General features: G+C 41.1%; 1 protein-coding gene and 2 non-coding genes across 5 annotated transcripts; 1 reads left to right on the top strand and 2 right to left on the bottom strand.

Moving 5' to 3' along the window:
- Window positions 1–69: 69 nt before the first annotated feature.
- Window positions 70–24,041, bottom strand: cercam (cerebral endothelial cell adhesion molecule). Of its 3 annotated transcripts, XM_041234320.1 has the most exons (19): window positions 23,575–24,041; window positions 21,125–21,235; window positions 20,202–20,319; window positions 19,476–19,610; window positions 18,932–19,136; window positions 17,598–17,717; window positions 17,007–17,083; window positions 16,152–16,258; window positions 15,138–15,270; window positions 13,535–13,662; window positions 12,801–13,004; window positions 4,783–5,054; window positions 4,502–4,655; window positions 3,708–3,975; window positions 3,320–3,450; window positions 1,934–2,084; window positions 1,193–1,380; window positions 521–680; window positions 70–161 (listed from the first exon to the last, which is right to left on the bottom strand). In XM_041234320.1, the coding sequence occupies exons 1-19, from the start codon at window positions 23,778–23,780 to the stop codon at window positions 93–95; spliced, it is 2,937 nt and encodes a 978-aa protein (XP_041090254.1). In that variant the 5' UTR covers window positions 23,781–24,041; the 3' UTR covers window positions 70–92. The 3 variants fall into 3 exon arrangements, with proteins under 3 accessions (XP_041090254.1, XP_041090256.1, XP_041090255.1); XM_041234322.1 differs by lacking the exons at window positions 70–161; window positions 521–680; window positions 1,193–1,380; ... (3 more) ...; window positions 4,502–4,655; window positions 4,783–5,054 and adding exons at window positions 7,876–8,217; window positions 8,542–8,782 and having other exon boundaries at window positions 23,575–24,030; XM_041234321.1 differs by lacking the exons at window positions 70–161; window positions 521–680; window positions 1,193–1,380; ... (3 more) ...; window positions 4,502–4,655; window positions 4,783–5,054 and adding exons at window positions 7,876–8,224; window positions 8,542–8,782 and having other exon boundaries at window positions 23,575–24,029.
- On the bottom strand, window positions 6,829–6,902 carry trnai-aau. The gene has a single exon. It is a non-coding gene; the product is annotated as a tRNA-Ile (tRNA).
- trnak-cuu lies at window positions 7,108–7,180 on the top strand. Its single transcript has one exon. It is a non-coding gene; the product is annotated as a tRNA-Lys (tRNA).
- Window positions 24,042–25,397: the final 1,356 nt, after the last annotated feature.

Genomic DNA, 25,397 nt, shown 5'->3' with positions numbered 1-25,397 from the left:
TTTTATTTGAAATCTAAAACATAAAAGCTGTGCGTCTAACAAGTCTTTCAACCGGGAACACACACAGAGTTGCTGTGTGTAGAGGTGTTTATTTATTCAGCTGTAATCTCAGGGAGGAGTGCTGCAGCTCTCCCTGCTGTTGTGCCTGAAGCCACTGAATCCTAGAAGAGAGGAGGCTGTGTTAATGCCTTTACCCTGTGATAAAAATAATCACCGGTACAACAAATACTGTTCTCACAAAACAAGTGCATAAAGACTGTAAGTAAAGAATTGGGACAGGCTTATTTTGTTTTATTTTGACTGCTCCACCTACTTTGGTAATGGGGGTTGCTTTGTGTTGAGTGATAATCAGGGTTGTACCAGCATCCCATCATGCATTTTTACTTTACAATTAAGACATTAAAACCTGGTATACCATCAAGAACCAGACTGACATATTTAAATCTCTATGTGTGGCAGTGTAGCTCTGATTGCCATCATAACAACCCCTAAAATACACACACACATACACACAATTTACCTGGCCCAGGTGTTTATGCAGCTCAAGCTGTGTGCTCCTGGAGAGAGGTGCCGCTTTGCTCAGGGTGGTAGAGAGGGTTTGCTCTGGTCGAGGGACCAGCCCAAGGTCTCCTATTCTGTAGTGTGGCAGGAGTCTGGGGACCTTGAGCAGCGGGGAGAGACTGCAGTAAGAAAAAGATATTTCACTCAGGTAATATGCAATACTTCCTTTTCAAATCACCCTAAATAAATAAATAAATAAATAAAGACTTCTGTTAAGCCTGCTACATTTACATTTTTTTAAATACATTTACATAACAGTAAGTAAACTAAACTGCTGAATTAAAAAATAAGCACTGTATTATCTAGGAACAAGCATATGCAATTAAACTAAAACTAACATTCAAAAAGTTTCTTATTAAACCACATAGCTATAACTGTTACCATTTAGTAAGCTGTAGCTAATCAAACAAAATCTGAAAAGGGCAAAACATGTAGCTGCAGTATAGCACTCAGAACATGTGAAGCGCTAATGAAAAGTCATGGACACAGCTGACATATTTGCCATTGCAACCAACCCCTAATGAGATTTTGCCTTTAATGAATTAAAGGGCTGATATCACAGAGTCTTTAAAAGTAGTGAACACGTTTAAATCTTTTTTTGTTTTGTTTTTGTGCTTTGACTGTACTGCACCTGTCTGACCCAGGCTCGGTTCTGTGTTCATGGAGAGATACTGTCTCCTTTTTGAATTCCTTCAGAGCAGGTCCAACTCCTAGTAGAGCGGCACTGTCCAGCAGGGAAAGCAGCTTCTCCATCATCTGCCTCCTGCGTACGTGGGTCTGGATCTCAGGGTCCGCCTCCTTCATAGCAGACGGCGCCTCCTGTAGGATAATACAGGACATGTTACTCAGGCAGCCAAGCCAGAGAGCTTTAGGTGCAGCAACAACTGGCAGAGGCATAGTGGGTCCTATTCAGAAAACGGAAAGGACTATTTTAAGGGATGTTATTAAAGGACTTTATAAACTTAGACTAATGCACAACAAGCTATTACTGTCACATGTAGCATTCAAATGTACACAGTTACGGCCTACCCTGTAAAATAAAATAAAAAAAAGTTGTACCTATTGTATTTTTTACAGGGATTGTTTCACTTTTTTAATTGCTTTTACAAAATTGACAAAAAAAAAAAAAAAAAAAGATTTAGATTTAACTTTTGTTACTGCACTTTCTCTGATTGTATATGGTGCAGTGTAGGACTGAGTCATATACTGTCAATGCATCTATAATACTATTTAACAGCAATATATGTATTTTTGTTGTTTATTTTAAGGGATGCAGACCATGTAGTTCTAACAATTCAAGTCTTCACCACAGTCAAAACCCAAGATTCTAAAGACTGAAGATCACAAAACCCTACTGTCCCCACTCCCTTACGAGCAGAGCCTCCTTGAGAGCGAAGGCTGCCTCTTTGAGGATTCTCTCCAGCTGGCCCCTGCTCTGCCGCTCCGCTATCAGACACCTCTTCAGATCCTCAGCCTCTGCGTGCTTCACTCTCTGTTCATCTTTCCTTGAGGCCAGCTCCTGTCTGCAGAAAAACTAAACTGAAGATACAGTACTAACGACAATGAGCCTTTATCATTGTCTACATAAACTCTCAGGGTCAATTGCAGCGTACCAAATGTAGTCCACTTGATGTGTCTAACTAGTGGATTAAGCAGGTTTAGTCCACTTGAGTGGCCAAAAGTTACTACACCTTCTAATCACAATTGCATCGTACCAGAAGTGGATTAACTTAGTACTGTGAAGGATGAGACTAACATAGTAGGCTTGCTCGTCCTAAGCATTAACTAATTTTTTTGCAGACAGCTGCATTTTTCCTCTAAAACGACAAGTAACAACTGAAAACTTTATTCTGTCTTATGTCCGTCACGTTAAGTCTCACACAAAATATACAGGAAAAATGTGTTCATTCTACAGGGGGGATGCAAAACTTGTGGCCGTAGATGTTTGTATTTTTTTACTGGGTGTTACATGTGCAGTTGGCAAAATGGCCACTGAACAGCCATTGAAAGTAAATTTTGTGAACGGAAATAATTCACAATGGCACTAAAAACAATCCTGACCAGTTTACTGTTGAGAAGAAAATACTATCAAGAAAGACCTCTGACTTGGTCTTGTAGGAAACTCAGTGGCCCGTGGATCCCTATTTTGATGGCTTGCATTTATAGTCAAATAGCTAAGAATTAGGCATAAAAAAAGCAGCAGCAGGAAGTTTTGTCAAAAAAGTACCAGGAAATGACAAACAATAAACAGCGAAGAAAGGAGCTCTCTTCAGCCAATCGCAACCCCTGTAACATCTCGTACCTATCAACCCCACCAGGTTCTAAAATGCTTGCATTGAAAATCTGCAATCCATTTGAGCACTTCCCTATAGCCTACTTGAATTATAATATCGCTAATCAAGGGTCATTTAAATATCAGGCATTACCATGTTTCTAACGGTAATAAAAAAAAGATTAAAAGATGACATGTTTTTCAGTTTAATTTTTTAATGTGATATATTTTTAAGATACCATTTTGCTGTGAGGGGCTATTGCCATGGTGTGTTATATGATATCTAACATCACTTTGACTTCAGAGATTGCATGGTTGTGGGGTTGAGAATCGTAAATCTTTCAGTAGACAAATCTGTCTGGTGGGAAGGGCCCTGTGATTGACAGATTAAACGCATTACATGATAAAGAACTCCTAACCCTAGCTCTTTATAGATTCTTCATGTCCTGACAGGAACATTTCGTGGTAACAGCCTCAGCGCATTACCTTAGGACCTGCACTTCTTGTTGTAGGGTGGCATGGTCAGACTTCAGCTGGTCATACTCATGTTCCTTTTCCATGTATTCTTGCAGCACATACTGCTGCTCCTTGCACTTCTCTGTCAATATTCTCACCACCTGAAACAGACATCAATAACAGACATGGCTTCAGCTTTCACTAGCTCTGTAACACTACCATTAAAGCCAAATATTGGTGTCAAGTTTCAAGCACACTGCTACAGAACAAGAGCAGTAGGTGATCAAGCATGACTTTATTTTAATATAAAATGCAAATATTGATGTGAGCATTGAAACCTTTTTCAGGAGTTTTGGGTTTTTTTTAGAGGCCACACTGGAGCCCTTATGTCTCCTCCAGCTCCCAAGATCCGATGTACCTTCTGATTGCTGAGGCTCCTCCTGGCCAGGTCCTTCTGCCCGTGCTCCAGCACTCCCAGCTGCTGTCTCTGCCGCTCCTCCAGCTCCTTCAGGGCCTGGTTCTCCTGCAGCAGCTCCAGACTCTTACTGGAGCTCTTGCTTAGCTGAGCGGTTACAGACACGTTCTCCCGGATCATCCTCTTTGTGGTTTCTGCCATTTGCTTGTCTGAGACCCGGCGGAACTCTGCCGCCACAGCAGCCACACGTACCATCATCTCCTTCTTCAGCCTTCAGAGAGGGTACAGAGCATTTACAACCATCAGCTTACAGACTGTAGGATGGAGCCACAATCACAGAAGGGGCATGTGTACCTGCAGCTACAACGACTGCTGAAGCATACAAACAAACTGGACAGTCAATGCACTAGAGTGCTCACAAGGTCATTCAGAACTACACTCAAAAGTGACATTTACAAATTCTGAAAATAAAATAAACGACAAACGTTTCGATTTGAAGTGAACATACAGACCATATTTAAGCAAAGATGGCAATAAAATAAAAACTTTAATTGTGGAATAATATTTCAAGTGTGAATTTGGTTATTGTAAATTCTGTAAGGTTAGCTTTCTTTGAACAGCAAAATGAAACCTACAGGTTGTGCTATCAGAATTGGTTTAATGTAAACTCTGTACATATTGATAGGGTCATAATGAATGCTGGAATAGCCCTAACTCGCTGAAGAAAGGATCAGCATGTGAGGTTCTCATTCCCCCTCACGTAGCACTTTTATACAGCGGTGGTAAGTGAGAGTAACCTGTCTCTGTCCACCACTGCCTTCTTCTCCAGGTTAGAGATGGTGGTTTGGTGCTCCTGCCCCTGTTTCTCTAGCTGTTCTTCCATTCTCGTGAGCCGTCCCATCAGCTCTTCCTTCTGCACCCGGAACTCCTCCACAGACGCCAGCTTCCCCGCTGCGGGCACAGAAAACTCTGTGAGGTGTATCCCTGACTATTTTGCCCCCCTAACCTCGAGAGTGCCAAAGCCAATGTGATGATCCCTAATGTGACAGTGTCACTGGAGACAGGCGAGTTGCCTTACCCAGGATCATGTTCTCAGAGGTGAGCTGGTCCTTGCTCTCCTGGAACTCATGTCGGAGCTGTGCCAGCTGATTCTCGCAGGCTTCCTTCTCTGCATCCTTGGCCTGCTGGAGTCCAATGAGACGGTCAGTGAGGTCAGCCAGTTCATCCGCTCGCTGGTCTAGAGAGCGCTTCAGGAAGGACACAATCTCCTTCTTGTCCTTGGTCAAGCGCTCCAATTCAGAGCTAAAGTCCTTCTCCCTGACCTCCAGCTCATCACACTTGTGCTGGTATCTGCAGGGATGAATGCAGGGTAATGGGAGAAGGGCCAGGAAGATGTACATTACAATTCATAGGAATGAACTCTAAAGATAACAGACACTGCATGGCTTTGATTCTAACCTACACATCACTATCCAAAGAAAACAAAGACAATATATAATTTTCATGTATAATGTAATACCATGTTTCTTTTTAGTACACCTAGATTAATATCATACTACATTTCAGTCAATCACAGTAGAAGTTAGAGATGACTTTAACAAAAGAACAGGATTGAAATAACAAATACAAGCAGTAACTTTGATATCAATGACACAATAATCCTGTAAATTCATAATACAGTCAACACCTTTTACTATCACTTCAATAAGACTGGTGACAATAAGCACAGTTGACTTGATGAGTATATTCAGAACATTTTCAATATTGTATGCAACTTCTTTGAGTAAATCTCAGTTGTATTACTGTTAATTACATGTGAGGAATATTAACCAGTGTGATAATAACAAGATCTTTCCCTCACGGATTTAATTTCTGCCCCCGACATTTCAATGTGGTGCAAATAAGCGCGTTTGGCAGTTTTACATGTGCTTACTGCACTTATCGTCACAAAATAAAAACTAGGTCGCAAAGTGATTTCTGAAAGCTGATTTGGGTCACCAGGTATACTACGGCTTTAAAAAGATTGCGATGAAATGAGTCGTGCATTCACTTGTTGAAGCTTTAAAAATATAAATCAAGTGATTACATTCAGGTTTAAAAAAAATCATTTTGCGAATGTTATTTTGCCCCTTTTGAAAACGCTGTTCAAGCCGGCAGTTACTTGCAGTATATTATTGTAATGTTGAACGTGTTTTTTGAGGAGTACTGCACTCTGCACTCGATTTGTTTTCTGTTTGTTGGGTATATCTATGAACTACGGTACTTCCACCGCGCCCTCCCTTCCCCTTTAAGATGGTGAGACACAATGTGAAGAACACAGGAATAAATAAATACGAGTCCGATTAAAATATGAGCCTCCTGTGTGTGGTGTAAACTGACCTCTCCAGCCTCTCTTCCAGGTCCCGAATCTGGATCAGGTAGAACTCCTTGTCCAGCTCTGTCAGCGGCTGCTCGATCTTCTTTTCTCCGGCTGCCGTTCCCCCTTTCACCTTCCCCTTATCTTTCTTTTCCCCCTTTTCAGCGCTTTTCCCTTTCTTTTTTGGAGGCATCCTTTATTTCGTTCCCGCCTTCCCAAAGAAACCCAAACTTTTTTTTTTGGTGCCAATTTACTTTTTCGGCTAAGCAGCACCCTGTTTGGGCAAGGTGCCTGCGAGGTTGCCAGGTCTGACGTCACGTACATAGCAACAAGCCACAAACCATTTAAAGGGACAGTTAGTTTGAACTCTATTGATATTCAAAACAAGCGGGTGAGAAGCTCTATATATGACAAAGCGTCATGTAAACAGAAGTGATAAAAAAAAAAATTCGATAGAGGAATTGAAATCTTTCAAGAAACAAGTACACATTTAGACTGTTTAAATATACTAGATAGCCAATACTGCAGTTTAAAAAAACGAATGCATTGACTACAGCATATACACATTATAAAAACATGCATACATTTCTGGGGCATTAGAAAAAACTGCAGTACGCCGATTATAAATTCAAAACAGTATTAGGTACGTACGTGATTGTATTATTTTATAGGGCAGTAGAAATTACATTTAAGTAAAACAGAACTTGTACGTCGTTTATTATACTTACTATAAATATTAAAACAGGGTCATAAAAAAATGAACTTGCTTGGCCCGTACGGGGATCGAACCCGCGACCTTGGCGTTATTAGCACCACGCTCTAACCAACTGAGCTAACCGGCCGCATGCGGTGCTTTACGAGCGCTGCGCAGAAGAGAATTCTGTTGGAGAAAATAAACGCGGAGAGATTTTGGTCAGTTTTTTGGATGTAAAATAAAAGACCGTCCGGCCCATGGTGACATTCTGTGGCATTACGTATTCATTTACAATTTGTATACACTTGTTTTTTAAACTAAAAAAAAATCTAGAAGCTATACGATCGGTAGTCGCCCGGCTAGCTCAGTCGGTAGAGCATGAGACTCTTAATCTCAGGGTCGTGGGTTCGAGCCCCACGTTGGGCGCATTTCGTTTTGGAAAACTGAACTTTAATAAGTAATTAAATAATACCATTTTAGGTTGCAATAGTCTGTTGTAATTAAACAAAGAGACGTGTTAACGCAAGTAGCAGAGTGTAATCTAGGTTAAATCCGTGGTACAATCATATGGAGTATATTTTATGCTAAAATAAATAAATGAATATATTACCTAAATAAATAAATAAATACTGTAAATGTATTTATTTAGGTATTATACATTTCAGATCATAGAATTACTGAGCTGTAGAAGTTTACAATAAATAAACTTTCCTAACCAATACTTTATGTGCAGTACTTATACAAGTGAAACATGAACAGGCAGTTAATATCTAATCCATCAGTGAACGCTACACTCAAGTGGGCATGCAGTGTTAGTACACCTTGGGTCCAATGCTGATGTAGTTCAGCCGTTCATGTTTCCTATTATTCCATGAGACAGAAAGTGAATGAAGTCATTATTCAGTCGCTGATTTTATGTCATTATTTAGAATATATATATATATATATATATATATATATATATATATATATATATATATATATATATATATATATATATATATATATATGAACTGGAACCAGCCTGTATGCTTTCTTGAATTATTTTGGGTAAAATGTTCTTAAAGTATTACAGATAACCCAACCAGAAAAGTAATTAAAAAAAACACAGAGACAATGAGTTAACCAGGCAAAATAAGCTTTAAATACACAGAAGTGTTGATACAACAGATAATCGTATGAAGAGACAATACCACAGGTGCACTTTCAAATTCCTGATGCAAGAGGACATGCGGTCGCAATGGTAAAGTGATGGGCTGCTATCCTAATTAAATAAAATTTGAATTGTAAAAACTAAATTGTAATCGTTCAGTCTCCCTGTTCGGTCCTGCCTGGCTGGGGGAGCCCCAGGGCTGTGTCGCGGCGGGGAGCTGAGATGCAGGGAGGTGGCTGTCCTGACCGGGCAGCAGTCTCTGGAATCTCCTGGGACACATCCAGCCACTTCATGCAAGATACCTCGACTGCTGGTCTCTGAAAACATTTGACAGAGGCAACAGTCAGTTACACATTGTGGGTGGTAAGATACTTCTATTGATTTCTGAGATAACTGGAATCGGATTGCTTTTAGTGAACAAACGGAATGGCATCTCTGTGACCCGCTGTGGCCAGCGCCATTCACACCTCTCTGCAAGGTCTGCAAGTATTAGTAGGTATGTTTTGTACACAGGATGTTAAATTGCAGTCATTCTTGCTGCAATCACTCCATGCTGTTCATTTGTATTTTTTAGTGTAAGTCTGCACTTTCAACAGCAGACCACATTTATGCTTTGGAGTGTTTCCCGTCTTACCCGCTGCTAGAGCTCGTCTCGTGAGGTGGGGCTCTGCAGTCCCGCATTGCTGCTGGAGCCCTTGAGGGTCTTGTGTGAGCCGCGCCAGTCTGTCCGCACAGAGTCATCGTCCCACAGCGTGGAGGACTCAGTGTCGCTGACCCACTCCGGTTCCCCGGCGTAGTGACAGGGGAACACCAGCAGGGGGTGCGTCGAGAACACCTGCAGGTTCCGGTTTGGGAAATGCTGCTTGTATTCCTCACTGGAATGAATAACGTTATTGGTGAGAAAACCATCTGATCATATTCATTTCTAACCAGACGGAAGAGCAGGTTGGTTCAGTGTCTGTATGAAATTAAATATCACAGGTATCCTAATGTTTTCTTGCTGTTTAGATTCACTTTGTATCCTTTTCTGTTTCAGCCATCACGTCCTGGTGTCTTTTTAAAAGCACTCGTGTCCTCAATGGAGCTCTAATAAACATGTCTAATCACTATATTGTACTCGAGAGTGTAACCTGTCCTTCCGAAACACTCTGCCCCTAGTTTAAAAAAAGTCACTAGGAGGTAATGAGTGAAACAGAAAATTATATACAAAGTACAAAGACAAGAACACATGAGTTCTCCGATAAACAGAACGCAAACTATCTTTGATTACATGACCATACTAAGTTGCTCTTTAAGCTTGAAACCTGACATAAAAGCCAGTCTGAAGCTTTTCAATTCAAAAGTAAAATTCCAGAATGTCACAGCCAGCCTTTATGGAGCATTGATTTGATTGGTTTGAGCTGTTCATAAAGGTACTGTGGCAGGGTGAAGAAGTCAAAGGCACTAGAGGGAGTGGCTCATATGCCCTCACCAAGATGAAGCATGGCTTAAGCATACGGTCTGGTCATGGTGGCCATCTTGGGAAGGGCGGAAACAGGTGTTACAGGTTGTGCTAATATCAAAGCTGGGTTACGTCCAAGGTGACCATATGGCTCTGTGTTCAGTGGGATAGTTCAGGCTTTACAACTCATAACCCAGTGTATTCAGGTATATTTTACCTGTCAACTCAGTGCATTCTGGTACATTGTACATGTCAACTCAATGCATTCTGGTACTTAATTATAATTGTAAATAGTGTGTGTGTGTGTGTATGTGTGACAGAGATTCACCAGCAGCAAAAAAAACAAACAAATACAGAGTATTTCATTAAAACTTTGGACTTGTGTTGTTGCTTTTTCCATCACACACCCTTCTCCTTCACAGCCACCCTCTAGGAGATAGCTGATTGGCTGACTGCCTTGCCATGTGTTATTATAAGACATAAAGGCAATAGTGGCAAAATACACAAAAAGAGTCCAGAGTAACCAGGTAATTTAGCAGTTTTCCCATACTTTTCTTGTGGTTAAGCAATGTATTTGCCATAGTTTCCCATGCTTTGCAATGCTTTTTATTATGCTTTATCATACTTCTCTGGGCTTTATAATGCATGCCTGTGCTTTATAATGCTTTCTTTCTGGTTGATTACACACTGCTAGGCTTACTGCACATCACTTTTATTATGGCAGACACATGCACAGATGTGAGAAAGAGGGGGCGGGAAACAAAAACAAGAAGGGAGAGGGAGGGGGAGGGGACCATTGCACTGGAGTCGTAGAGAAGACAAGTGAAAGACAGCAGCAAGAGAGGAGAGAGCTGCAGCACTGCTCCTTTAATTGCTTCCAGAGCAACTTTCAGAATATCTGAAACAGTCCCAGCTCAGCGATCAATGCCAACACAGGCAGGGAATTCCACAACCAGATGGAAAACATACAGGACTGTTATTCATTTCCTAAAGACAAATCAAGTTTATGAAGGCAAAATATATTAGCTCCAGTGTCAGGGCTCTCAAACACTTTTCAACCTCAATACAACAATGAGGAACAAGCCGGGCTTCTTTCCAGAGCCAGAATGTTGGATTTGGAGTGTGCAGACACTCACATTGTTACTAACTCCCTTTAGCATTCTGTAAGCTGTTAGGTATTTATTAAAGTGGAATTAGACCTCTTTAAAAATATGTAGCTACACAACACAAAACAAAGCTTCCTGTTTGCCATACATAAGTATTGATTACCAATCTATGACAAACTCACAGTGTGATTTTATATAGAACCTGTCATGATCAAACCAACTGAACAGTATCAGTGTTTTTTTAGTATTATCTATTTTTTACCTGTTTGATATAAAATAATTCTGATTTCCCTGCCTGATTTCTATAGAAATGTGTCACACTCCCATTGTGCAGTGAATTGTAGTCCCAGGCAAGGTTTAACCTCTGATCAAACAAATACATCTCCCAGTATACCAGTAACCAGTAGAGAATCAGAGTGATTAGCTCTTAGGCAGCTTTTTATCTTCATCTTGCTAGGACAGGCAGAGCTCAAGGGGGATGGTCTCGGTACCATTATCTCTCACCTTTCTAACAATCTTTAAATGACAAGAGTTAGCACTTATGTGTACACGACCCATTGTTTTCAGTGGTAGTATCTGGATTAGCTGTTTAGATCAGACCCACCAATGGCTGCACAGGGTACCAGGTATATTCTTTGGCGCTCTAGACAACCTGTGAGATTTAAACTCCTCTGTTTCAAACCAATGAAATAAATCCAATCTCTGGCTCTCCTTTCGGAATCTTTTCTGTCTGGTTCTGGCAGGATATAGCTATAATTTTTTTTTGCTGCAGAGGTTTGTTATTAGATCACCATCTAAGCATCTACAGTGGGCCTGAAGCCAGCTTCTAGCTCTCAGTACACTACAGTGGAAAATGACTGATTTCAGAATTCTCTGCTAAGCCTATTAGTGGCAAGGCTTCTTTAACAGTAGTACACTTCTATATACTTTAAAGATCATTTTGTAAATTAATCAAAGTTTAAATCTAGCTTACATCAAAATGAGGAGGAATGTTTTCAGATCATTTGTTAAACATTTATATTTGTTTCTAAGCATTTAAATCACTGTCAAATAAATGCACGGGAGGCTTCTCATGACGGCTTTGTTGATTCCCAATGTGTTCAAGGTTAATGGTTTAAAAGCAGCCTGCAGTCCTGAGCTGGAGGAATGTCAAACAGACCTGTCTGGAATGTAGAGGCTTTGTTTTCATTCTGAAAGGAGGGTGGAGGCGATTCTCTCAAACACACTGGAGATGTGACAGATGGACTCAATACAACCTGGCACTTGAGTTTAAGGCCAGGTCTTAATGGCTGGTGAAAACAAACTGACAAAGACTACAATATCAGCATTAAGGGGACTATATGGTTTGGTATGTAATGCATGTAGTTTGTAAAAAGTAAAAGTAACATGCATAACCACGTCAACACATTAACTCTCATTCGCATATGTAATGTGGAATACGCATTTGAGTATTTCACATTATATAGCAAGCATTTGCGTATTCCACATTATGTATCATGCATTTGCGTATTCCACATTATATCCCCATATAAAGACTAGAAGAGAGTTTATAAAATCCATCCCCATATGAGGCTGCCATGCATGAAGGGTTAAACAATACTGTAGTGCAGCAGCTGCCTAGGTCAGCATGTGAGACCCCACAGGGAAGCTTGCTTGATTAGCAATACATTCTACAATGTAAATGAGCCACATGGACAGCCGTTTACAATGTAACCCATATCAGGTCTCCTGTCTCTAAATTTGACATTTCTTTATAGGAATATCAGCCCGTCCCTGATTCAGGGTGCATCACGCTCGCTGGGCAGATGTTTTCTTGGCTCTAGATTCCTAGCTCACTGCCAATGAGAAAGATTAGCACACTAACTTCTAGCTTGTGTGGAGTTTACAGCAAGGGGTGTACACTCCACTGCTAAGATAATTTAGCTTATATTAGTCACAAAACAGTTTCAGTTTAAAATAATCTTTTATGAGTTATTTACTTTGCAAACACAAATATACATGCATGTTTCTTAACTCTAATATAACAAATAATAATAATAATAATAATAATTGATTCATAATTGATAAATAAAGTGAAATATTTGCCAACAGTCACCAGCTCTCTTTCTACTCTGGGTTTAAGAACAAAAGTGTTTCTGCACACTTAGATTTGACTTGTGTGTCCCACTGGCAACCACCATTAGCGTGACCAACCCAATATTAAATGAGTACAAAGCTCTGGTGTTGACTTTTGATGCCCTCAAGTAGCACAAACACATTATAATGCTGATTAGTCTGGGCAATGATCCATGGGCACAGCGGCCGGCCCCTGTAGATTCCTACAGTTCAATGTGGGGGTGCACTTACTTGGGGTGTTTGTCGTACATGAGGGGCAGGAACTCATCGATGGGTACCATCTTGGAGAGCGGCTCTGCGTTGAGAAGTTTCGTTGCGCCCTGCAGTGAGATCACGTAGGACAGGGTCCAGTAGGAGTAGCCCGCCTCCACCAGGTTCCGTACGTTCTCCACTGGCTGTTCCTTAGTGGGGTTCACCTCCTTCCGACCCAGGTATCTGTGTGCCAGTGGAACACCCGCCCAGTTAAAGCAGTGGAGCTGCAAACACACTAACAACCCCTCACCCCACTGCTCTGCGGAACCCTTGGGCGCTTGAGCCAGTGGCCAAAACTGTCACCAAAAGATGCGTTCATTGCTTCTGAAATGAATCAAAGCACTTGGTGCTAACAAAATATTTCCAGTAACTTTTCCCTGATATATACTGACATCATTTCGTAGGTATCAGATTTGCCTATTTGAAAAGCACACACATTATTGTAAAAGTGAATTTTTTAGGCAATTTCTTTGAAGCTGTTAGTGAAAATAAAACTCTCCTTGCAGATACTTCAATGCTATGCTACCTACCAGCTAAAATGACATTGAATAAAAGCATCTAGCTTTTAAGAAAAACATATATTTTAAAATATGCTCAGGAAGTAATTGTCTAAAAAACATGAAGAATTCAGAATTGTTCTTCCTACAAGGTCTCAAACTACAAGAAGCTACTCTGTACTTTGAAGACAAAAAGCAGCATTAATAGAGACTCACATGAGGTCCCAGTCTAGCTCCACAAGGTCAATCTCCTCCATCAGCCTCAACAGCCTCTTCTTGAAGTTGCCTTGGAAACGGACGTCGTCCTCAAACACCACGGCCCGTTCCAGCTGTAGGTCCACCATCTGAGGAGACAGGAAACGAGATAATACTTCCTGCCATACAGGACCCTGGAGGACCTACAGTGCTCACTTCGGGTGCGTGCTTAAACTCAACCTGGAATAGCAACGCCACTAGAAATCATTCCTACTCTCAACGATGACGGCTGTTGATTTTCAGTGCTGGCTCAACATTGACTCATAACTCTAGGAGCTGGGGAGCTCAACCACGGCATCCACAACAAGCAGAACACTGCCTGTAACAACGCTTTCTTCTGTATAGAAATGTATTTGAAAGATACAGATCACGAGGGACAGCCTATTTTCAGTCACAACACTTAAAGTACAGTTATTTTTTAATGCATTTAAAATCTCATAGTCTATCTTCATTCAACAAAGCGTTCCTGACTGTTCGAATGACCTTTCAGTGCTGTTTCTGTTGACTCAATGTTGAACACAAAGATGGAGTTAGGCATGCAGTCTTTTCTACTGTGCACCATTGATTCATATTTTATACAATCACCCGCTGGTTTCTCAAAGCATGACTAGTGAAAATCACTCAGAGAGGGAGGCCACTTATTTCTTACTTGCCAGTAGACATTTTAAACAGACCTGTAAATAAGGGCCATAAGTGTGAACAAAAAAAAAAAATGTTTTTAAATATACCAAATATAAACCTTGCATTGCTGTTGTATTAAACATGTTATTATGAATAAATGCTGTTTCCAGAATCTGTCTCTCTTGTGGTTTGCTATGAATCATTTATTTTGTCAACAAACCACAAGTGATGGACTCAAGCTGCAAACATCTTGCTGTGCCAGAGCTGTAGAAATGCTGAAATAAGACAATTACTTGAAATGGGACGAGTCTCTAGTGTCCCACATGTTCACCCTAAAGGGGGAGTACCATGTTTCCATTCCCCTTACTGTGCTATGGTGTTTGCAATCATTGTGAGGCAGGTCTACACAAACACAGCTAATAAAACCAGTGATGGTACAGAACAGAAGCAGGTCTACACAAACACAGTGGGAAACAGCTAATAAAACAAAAGTTATTCTGGTTATACACACTATGGCCGCGTCTTCATTAGTACTCAAAGGTCGTTTCACAAACACTGCTGCCTGTCACAGACAATCAGTCCTGGCTCATAAGCCCGGGGAGGGGGGCAGTCTGTCAGAGACCCGCAGCCGACCAATCCCCAGCTGCCGTTCCCTGAGAAGCGAGTGACAGTACAGAGTCTAAAATACACAGTCTAAGGCAGAATCTTCTAGACAAGTTCACAAGCAGGTCATGACAGGTAAAAAAAAAGCTTCGTAATAACACAATATTGGATCAAAAGGTAGCAGAACGGCTCAAAATAAATGCAAACATCGCAAAAAGACAAAGAACATTTGAACAAAAAGACACTGTTCTTTGTTCACTTTGTGAACAAAGATCTCCTGCTGTAATTGCAGTGGCAGGATCATGAATTCACAAAAACATGTGTAGCTACGCTGACTTACCTCCTTCCAGATGCTGTAGTGGCTGAGGAAGCAGCCCACCTCCCCCTTAGTCAGGGTCCGGCCTGAGAAGGGGTCATAGTACCCAGGAAGCAGGTCCACCCCCAGCTGCTTAATATCACTGCTATTGAGAGCTCTGGAGGGGAGGGAGAGAGAGACAGAGAGAGAGGCAGTGAGGGTCTGCTTTCACCCAATTTAAATCACCCAATTTAAAAGGCATGTCACATGCAGACAAGCTAAAAGAATTGAATGTATTCAGTTTTGAACAAAGAAGACTATGTGGCGATCTGATTTAAACGTTCAAAATTCTAAAAGGTATTGACAATGTTGACCCAAGGGACTTTTTCGACCTAAAAAAAGAAACAAGGACCAGGGATCACAAATGGAGATTAGATAAAGGGGTATTCAGAACAGAAAATAAGAGGCACTTTTTTACACAGAGAATTGTGGGAGTCTGGAACCAACTCTGCAGCAATGTTGTTGAAGCTGACACCCTGGAATCCTTCAAGAAGCTGCTTGACGAGATTCTGGGATCAATAAGCTACTAACAACCAAACGAGCAAGATGGGCCGAATGGCCTCCTCTCGTTTCTAAACTTCCTTATGTTCTTATGTACTCTATTCTTATTTTTTCAATCTGTATCAAATCCTATGTAGGCCCACTTGTTCAATTTAGCTCATTTAAATTGTTCCTATGCCGCATCAATTTTTGAAAGTGAGCACCATCTTAAACAGCTTCCCTGTTCAGAATGTTGTTTAGCACCCTGAGATGTGATAAATACTAAAGATGACGTCGTTTAGAAATGGCGCTAACACAGGATTTGATGGAAACAATAAGAATGTGGCAATAGTTAATTTCTGCACAAATACCCTATGCAGATTTTTTTTTTCCAGGCAGAATTCCCCAAATATTTGCCCTTTTATCCCAGGACTTTGCCAAATACACAAATGTAATTTTCTATATCATAAACTGGTAACTGAAATTACCAAATACAAATGACTGAAAGAAAGAGTTTACCCTCCGTCCACTGCGTCCATCACTTTAACGTCGATGTCCTGCTCATAGAGTGACCTCACCATTCTGTCCCTGCGGTCCGGTCGTCTGCGCAGGTTAATCAGGTACACCTGCCAGGAGACAGGGGGCGCAGTCAACAAGGAGAGTGAAACCCACCCACCCACACACATCCAGAATACTGGAACCATGTTACAAAAAACAACACTGCACTCTAGTGCTATGACTACGATATACACTAGGGGGCACTGTCTCTAATGCCCTGACTGGGTCATACACCTGGGGGCAGTCTCTAGTGCCATGACAGGGTTATACACTAGGGGGCACTGTCTCTAATGTCCTGACTGGGTTATACACTAGGGGGCACTGTCTCTAATGCCCTGACTGAGTTATACACTAGGGGGCACTGTCTCTAATGCCCTGACTGGGTTATACACTAGGGGGCACTGTCTCTAATGCCCTGACTGGGTTATACACTAGGGGGCACTGTCTCTAATGCCCTGACTGGGTTATACACTAGGGGGCACTGTCTCTAATGCCCTGACTGGGTTATACACTAGGGGGTACTGTCTCTAATGCCCTGACTGGGTTATATACTAGGGGGCACTGTCTCTAATGGCCTGACTGGGTTATACACTATGGGCCACTGTCTCTAATGCCCTGACTGGGTTATACACTAGGGGGCACTGTCTCTAATGCTCTGACTGGGTTATACACTAGGGGGCACTGTCTCTAATGTCCTGACTGGGTTATACACCAGGGGGCACTGTCTCTAATGCCCTGACTGGGTTATACGCTAGACCGAGTCCCTGATGATTGTTTTTCTACAGTAGGAGGCCATGTCCCATAGGCAGCTCTTACCTCATCAAATCCCATCTTGTCTGGGTGACGAGGAGGCAGGAAAACATGCTCGGAGGGGTACATGGGTGGTCCATCAACTGCAGGAACAAACAAAATGAATCAGTGTTGTGATGTCAAAAGTTTCTTATTCTGCCTTGTGAAAGATACAACAATCTTTCTTATTTAAGAATGTTTGTGAGTCTGACTGACTGAGGGTTAAGGAATTAAACTAACAGTGAACTCTTTCATTTCCAAATTCTGAATCTAACAATGCCTCATGGTGAGTTTTTGAAGGTAGATAATGGTACCTAAAACCCTGGGCACCTCTTCGTTACAACTGTACCCACACCCATCCTTGATCTGTTTTTCCTGCTGAATTTTCAACTGGTTAACATCGGACTGGAACTGATGCCTTTCATTTTGTTGTCTGTATATAGATTTGCAACGAGGACAGTCATTTTTGTAACATTATTAAGCTTTAAAAAAAAAGATTTTTTATAAAAAAAAAAACTTTCCTGAGAAACAACAAACAAATAAAAGCCCACCGGAGAGAACAGAGAAGATTCCTACACAGGAGGGTTCTGAAGCAGGTAAGGAAGAGACCCCACTCACTCATGGCCTCCAGCTGCAGGTGTACGAAGTTGCCCCGATCGTCCTCGTTGGTTTGGTGTGGCTTCGCCGGCACGTTCAGGTAGCCGTAGCGCTGCTTGTTACACAGGTACATCTGCACACCTGGGGAACAACACAGCTCTGTCAGAATCACACTTACAGTCTCTGTGTGGGGCTTGTGAATGAAGACAAGTGACAATACACGACACAGCGCTGTCAGAATCACACTCACAGTCTGCGTGGGGCTTGTGAATGAAGATAAGAGACAATGCATGACACAGCCCTGTCAGAATCACACTCACAGTCTCTGTGTGGGGCTTGTGAATGAACATAGAGGGACAATACACGACACAGCACTGTCAGAATCACACTCACAGTCTCGGCATGGGGCTTGTGAATGAAGATAAGAGACAATACATGACATAGTGCTCTCAGAATCACACTCACAGTCTCTGTGTGGGGCTTGTGAATGAACATAGAGGGACAATACAAGACACAGTGCTGTCAGAATCACACTTACAGTCTCTGTGTGGGGCTTGTGAATGAAGATAGGAGACAATACATGACACAGCGCTGTCAGAATCACACTCACAGTCTCTGTGCGGGGCTTGTGAATGAAGATAAGAGACAATACACAACACAGCGCTGTCAGAATCACACTCACAGTCTCTGTGTGGGGCTTGTGAATGAAGATAAGAGACAATACATGACATAGTGCTCTCAGAATCACACTCACAGTCTCTGTGTGGGGCTTGTGAATGAACAAAGAGGGACAATACACAATACTGGCTCACTTGTGACCTGAGCTGGACTCAAACTTTTAGACAGTAGCCACAGGTTTCAGTTTCCATAGTTTTTTTAAATGTATTTATTAGGTTCTCTCTCCAGCTTCAGCCAGTGTCTCCCTCTCTTTCTGCTGTGTGAAACCTCCCATATGAATAACTAGACAATATATTCCATTGTAATAATAAATTACACAACTATAGTATACAAAACTATAGATATTGTAGCCTTAAAATGTAAATGAGTGAACAATGTTGGTGCCACTTATGAACCTTGATATCTTGCCCAGAAGGTAATATTTCTTATTGGAGTTTATTTATCTTCTGTATGTAAAAATCAACTTTAAACTCAAATTCAAGATATTTTCTTGGCAGACCCTTATACAAGCTACCACAATAAAATTGCAGTATACATTTGCAGTTTCCTCTAATATTTATAGTTTGGTGTCTGGTTAACCAGACTTAACAAACCTTTACAAACTGGACTGTGATTCATTGTGCTTATGTAAGCACTATGATTTTACTTTGCTTTGCTACACTTTGTTGCCATGGTACCTGAGACGCGGCAGGAGAAGGCGAAGGCGATGATGTCATCGAAGGGCCAGGAGTAGTCAGGGTGGGGAGGGTGGAAGGCCAGCTTCTTAACCCCTTCCTTGCGCAAGTCCAGCAGGAAGGTGGAGTGCACCATGGGAACGGGATAGCAGCCGCGGCGATGCCGGTGTCTGGTAGGGAAGTACTCTGCTGTGCGACGGTAATAACCCTTCACATCCAGACACACAAACAGACAGACGGGCCATTTTACAGCAAAGACCACAGAACACCATAGTGGGATCCAATTATATTTTATACCTGTTAAGTACCTGTTATCAAAGTTTGGCTTAACATGTTGCTTATACGGGAGACATACTGTACAACTGAAGTTTCATGAAAGAAACAATTTTAGAAAATATTTTTTCTTAACAAAATGTTAAATATATTGCAATGCCAAATCGCACACAAATGCAATTTTGCAGTAGCGGATTTGAAATGTTGCTTCTTACGCTGTAGAGGTGGTTGTGCAATAAGGCCGGGGTCGCTCAGTGGAGCGCAGATGGGTTACCTGGGGGGTGATGCCACACCAATAGTTGGAGTAGGCGGTCTGAGAGTCGAGCATGGGTGCCATCACAGACTTATTCTCAGCGATCATCAGACTCAGGGTCTGCGGGTTCGTCAGGATGTTGTCTGTGTCAACATACTGAGAGGAGGTAGGAGGGAGGGAGGGAGAGGGGAAAGCACCTTGCAGTCAGTGAATTGGTGGTTCATTTAAAAGTGCACTTGAATAGTAATTTCTACCTTTTGTTTAGCTTTTTTATATTAACTACTTTGTGTTCATTGTAGACTTTTGATTACCAGCATATTTATTGATGTTACTTGATTTTATTTGCTGGCTATTTTTAGGGCCCTCGTTCTAAAAATGGTCACCCTCAAGTGTTGATCAAGTCTGTCTATCTGTCTGTCACACTGAACATGGACACAACACTGCATAAATCTTCACCAAATGTTTATCATACACTCCTACAGTTTATACAAATATGGATACACTTTTAGGTACCTCGATTATGCATGGACTAGTTATACTCATCAAGATCAAAACTCTAATCACTAAATTGACAGCAGATTAAATCAAATGCTCAATCAAACAATGTAGGACAATCTGATCCAAACGGCTATATGATAATGAATTGCCAAAGACCTGTCTGAATTCTATAGAGCAAAGAGTACTTATACAGTAAATGCAACTGCTCATCTTACTCAAGGGGTTTCACTAGACTGCTGCAGTGCTTACCATGATGTAATCAGCCCACTGTTTCTTGGCGTAGTTGAGGGCTGCCTGTTTGAGTTTCATGAGGTACTCGTATCTGCTGTTGGTCCAGTGCTTGGGCCCCATCTCTCCTGGATAGGACCTGCACACACATAGCTGCATTACAACAGGCTCTAATCTGGCTCTAACACTGCTCCGATATGTACAGGGCAGCTGGATTGTTTAAGCATTAATGTCCAGTGCAGTGGTCAATACCTGATAAACTGAACAAATGTTTGTGCACGAGTGCATAAATGTGTTACTAGATGATACTTTGGTCAGGATTGCTTAGGCTGCTTAAAATGTATGTTGTGTTAAAAGCGAGTTTCAAGATTCTCACTAGAGGGCGTCGACTGTAGCACAGTGAGAACTCTGCTGTGAACCTGATTGGCTAAGACGATTCATGAGTTTAAAAACAACTTGTAATTTAATTAGGTTTACTTCAGGTGTCCTGTACAAACAGAAACTAGAAAGACACTCAGGATGTTTCCAACAAACCCGTACAGTTCCTTATTAACTGTAACCTAGCAACCAGCAGAGATTCTTGTTGATTGGTTGACTTCTGAAAAATAACCATTTGAGACTAATGATGGATGTCTCATTTAAACAGACGACAAGTTTACAAGCTGAAAAACTGAGGAAGTACTCTGTTTACCCATTGAGTATTACCTTTCTGGTAACCCACAATAAAACTGTCAATCCTTCACAAGTATTTAATTCAATTAACTTTTCTAGAGTTTGCCAGAGACAGCTTGGAGCATACTGTCATGACTTCAATCATACACAAAATAAAAAGCACCTATACTGATAGAGACCTAGTCTAGAATCTTTATGCTAAGCGATCCCCAAGCAGTCAAGTAAAATCAGTGTCTCTCTAGTTGAGTAGCTAACTTCTGGTCTGGACTCACGTAGGCTGGTCCATGGGTCTCCACTCCACGTTGTGATAGTATATCTGCATGACTGTCAGCCATTCCCTCAAGATTGCCGTGGTGTTGTCAATGTTGTGATCTGTCGCCGCCCTGGTGGAGTGGATTGAGAGATACAGTGCAATGGATTTATGGAACCTCCTTTGCAGCGGCAGGGGATCTGCAAACTCATACAGGGTCCACTGACATGAGTGCCTCATTATAACAAAATGTTATACGAAGGAAAACACCTTTTAAAAACACAGCTTTCTTTAACTACTTTACACTTCCTGAGCTATAGCTGAACTTGAGGTTATTTATAACCTACTGCTGGAGGCAACAGCAAGGACATGCCTGTTTCGCCCACAGGTTGACTGAGGGGGTAGAGTTTCAAATAAGGGGAGGAGCCCCGTGTCTTATGCTACAAAACTATGGAAAACAGTAAACAGAAAGGGAGTTCTATCTTAGTGGAAAATCAAGCAGGGTTAAGGGAGACTGCAGATTTAATGAATGTCCTGTATTAATTAAGACAATGCACTAATGCAATTCTACTACAGAGCTTCGAGTAGATTGTAAGAAAGTCATGGCTAGAGCAGGGAGTCGGTCGGTCGACCTCACATTTGTAGTCAGTGTGTTCAAACAACAGGCTGCCTGGGAGGTTTTTAATCTGGGAGTATGCAGAGTAGTGACATCACTGGATCTGAGTGCATGCATGGAGTTTCAGGTTTCTACCACAAACAATATGTGTTTGGCAATGAGTAAACCAGATGGTGTAGATTTGGCACATTTCATAATTCAGCCTCATGCATGTGCCTATTGTACTGCAGGGGGTTGAGATACTGTACACATACTCAACTACTTTAGAAAATACTTATTTTTACATTTTGAAAAATGATGTTAACTCACTGAATGTTCTCAAAGTTGAGAAGTATTTAATTGAAAGTCAAATACAAAAATATGTTTTTTTTTTGTTTGTTTGTTTTTTTTACTGATTTGTATACTAGTCAGAGTGGCAATGACTGAGCCAATGAGAAAGCTGCACATTAGGCTGTGTAGCCAATCAGTAAAAGTACGAGGAGGGGTTTTGCCTGAGAGACAATGGGCCATACTCACAAAAAGTTTTGTTGAATTTCTTTTAAAAAATTTTTAAAATATTAATTAAATGAGGCTTGCAGATTATGAGATGTTTTAACAGTTTTAGATATGATTAGAAATGCACATTTTAACCTCAGTTAAAATATAGTTTGTTAAAGGGCAATGTGTGAACATGCTAATGCAGAGAGTCTGTATGCAGTGGCAGCTGTGCAACTGTTGTATGAATGCGTAATCTTTAATAGAATCCTACACTAATGTAAGTGTGAAATGGCTTACGTTATCTGGTATGTAAAGAGGAGTGACTTCACTACAGGGAACCTTTTTATTAAGGCCAATCATGGGACCAACACATATTTTTTTAAATATTTAATTACATTTTTTAATATTTTTTTTTAAACCTGTATAAAAACGGACATCATGTATTCAGTGGGTTTGTTTAATAAAATGTTTGCTTATAGCAGGTCGAATTAGAGATCTAGCTTAACACATGTCTTTATGCTTGGGACAGCAGATGGTGGCTTTAATACTCAACATAGGGACGACTTCCCATTGCTCTCAATAGGAGCAAATCGGGACTGTATAAAAGTGGCCTTCACTGTTAGGTGGTGTTTGTAATGAGGTGTGAAGCAAGGTTTCAGTGCATATACTTGTCACTGGGGATATTAAATAAATAGAAATACCGCACGGGCTTTCTCAGTCAACCCTGCATTCTCTGGAACCTTGCATACACTAAAAAACGTGTACAAAAGACACAAGCATGCCGCCTGGCACAGTTTACACAGCGAGTCTATATTAGCAGTAATGAATCTCACTATGTATAATGATAGTGTGCGATGTTATAAGAGTCGCTGCTAGTGTTGTTTTGAACAATGAATTCAAGGTAAAACGCATGTAACACTTTGCCTGTGTGTGCATATTCTACCTAACAAACATTCACTGCGATATTACTGCTAGGAACTTCGTGTGTAAATTGTAACTTTGTAATGCAGTACAACTTCAGTGCCTAGCAGAATTCCAGCTACTGTAGGTACAGAAACACTGGCCTACCCAACTGGTACTGTATATCAAACCAGTGTACATACACTCATCTATAGGTTACTGTAGGTTACATGAAAATCAATATACGGCTATAGACATACTCGGTTCTGCAAAATGTTGCAGTATTTTGTTTTGTAAAACCGCAGCTATTCAGTTGTTGGGCCAGGGCATAAATACACATACGTACACAAACCACACGAGATCTGTCCGCTTGGTGTATAGCATACAGCATTTAATGCATCTGCACTTTCAGCTTTTTCATACCGCTGAATAGAAATGAGTCTGTTCTAACACTGCATGACTCAGAGAAGCCCACTTACCACACGGATATTCTGTCTTTCGGGTAGTCGAGTCTCTCTATCGCTCCCAGATAAAACGGCAGGGAATGCGCTGCGTTCCGCGCAATGATGGCCAGCACCACCGTCGGTTTCTGTATGATAGATTCCTGAGGTTGCTTCTCCTCGGAAAAATACCCCCGAAGTCCTGAAAATGCCCCCAAAAAGACGTACAAAAACACAGGCAACATGATCCCAAATTCCGTGTCAAGGTTTTTTCTCTGTTGGAAAAAACTAATTCGCTTAAGTTATACGCGTCAGCATTTAGAAAAAAAAAAAAAAAAAAAAAACTTTGGTAAACTTTGATAACACACCTCTCTCTCTCTCTCTCTCTCTCTCGTTACAAGGAGGAGTTAGTCGTGTGCTGTATTGGTATTGAATTACAGTATGTGCGTTATATATTTTGAGTGTCTTGGGTTTTGTTTTATTCCAGAGTGTCTGTAACTTTAATTGTTTTTTAGACACACCCAACCAGACTGTGGAATGGATTGCTGTGATGAAGAACATGAAGCAACACGTCAGAATGCAGAGAAAGAAGTCACTGTGGAACACACTTCAAATTGTACATTATACTGCTAGAACTAAACGTTATAAATGATGCACACTTAAGTCCCGTTATAAAAAGAGTACCATAGCAAAAGACAGCATAACAAAGTGTAATACGTCCCTTTGAAAGCATTGTAAAGCAGAGGTAAGCCTTATGAAGCCCAGAGAGATATGGTAATGCATATTTTAAAAAATATCAAACCATGGAAACTGTAAAAATAGAAATACATTTTTTAAATGTGTACATTCAGATATAATTTATAAATCTTAAAATATTTAGCAACTTTTCAACATTTAAATGCTCAATCTTTATTTTAAACATAAACACGGGTATATATTTTGTTATTAAATATTTGTTTTGAGAATCGAGATTTAGCTGTTCGCAAATAAATCCGGATTTTGTGAACTTAAATATTTAACTAAATCTTAAATCTCTAAAAAAGGCCACTGTCCATGAATACTAACTGAGATGCATAGTATTGTTTACATTTATTTTCAAGAGCTTCCAGTATCTCACGGAGGAACTGTCTTCCAAACGGAAGCAAATCTAAACACTATTTATTCTGCTGGTGTCCCCCCCGTCCCCGTCCCCCCGCTATTAGAATATACTAAGAACTCTTTGGGGTGTTGTATAACAAGCTGTGTTAAGAGCATCGTGTCCAGTGTGTAGCACACGGGCGCTGGCTGCTTTAGCAGACTGTCAGGGGTCAGACACAGTTGATGCAGCAGGGATGAGGCAAGTGTTTCTGGGTGGGAAGCTCCCTGTAATATTTGAACAATGCATACTGAACCAGCTGGAACTTGGATTTTCCATCCCCCAAGGCTAGCAAGATGTGTTGTTAAGAAACACATAGCAGAGTGCAGGTGTCAATGCTGTGAATAAGCAGATCACCCAGAGCCCTGTCATTCATACACAGGTCATAATAAAACCCTGATAAAGTGTCAGACACTGAGCCTTTAATAGCTCAGATAAACTGGGATAATGAGCTACATTCATGGGATGGGGGGATACATTTTGTAAGCAATGCCCATAGATATTGTTTGCTCGTCAGGAGCGGTGACTTATGCACTTCAAACATCTTAACTAGTAGGATCATTTAGAGAGCTTCCATGTTCCAAAGCCAGTGTGACACAAGAAATAAGGATGGCAATAGCAGTGCTAGTAGTGACAAGCATCACCCCTGTGTCAATACAATTTACTTTTTCAAAAATGGTGTTTGTGTGTAAACCAATATGGCCGGCTGACGCTTTTCTTTAAAAAC

Source organism: Polyodon spathula, chromosome 33 (assembly GCF_017654505.1).
Source record: "Polyodon spathula isolate WHYD16114869_AA chromosome 33, ASM1765450v1, whole genome shotgun sequence".
NCBI classification, from domain to species: Eukaryota; Metazoa; Chordata; class Actinopteri; order Acipenseriformes; family Polyodontidae; genus Polyodon; species Polyodon spathula.
Note: the sequence above shows the minus strand (reverse complement) of the source record. Positions and strands in the feature narration are given on the sequence as shown.

Bases quoted from the DNA above. Each gene is read 5' to 3' on its own strand.
- cercam (XM_041234320.1), bottom strand. From the start codon at position 23,780: ATGTTGCCTGTGTTTTTGTACGTCTTTTTGGGGGCATTTTCAGGACTT. The intron at 21,236-23,574 runs GTAAGTGGGCTT...CCACTCCACCAG, and splicing joins AAAGACAGAATATCCGTGTG to GGCGGCGACAGATCACAACA. The intron at 3,976-4,501 runs GTTACTCTCACT...CCCTCTCTGAAG, and splicing joins GCAGTGGTGGACAGAGACAG to GCTGAAGAAGGAGATGATGG.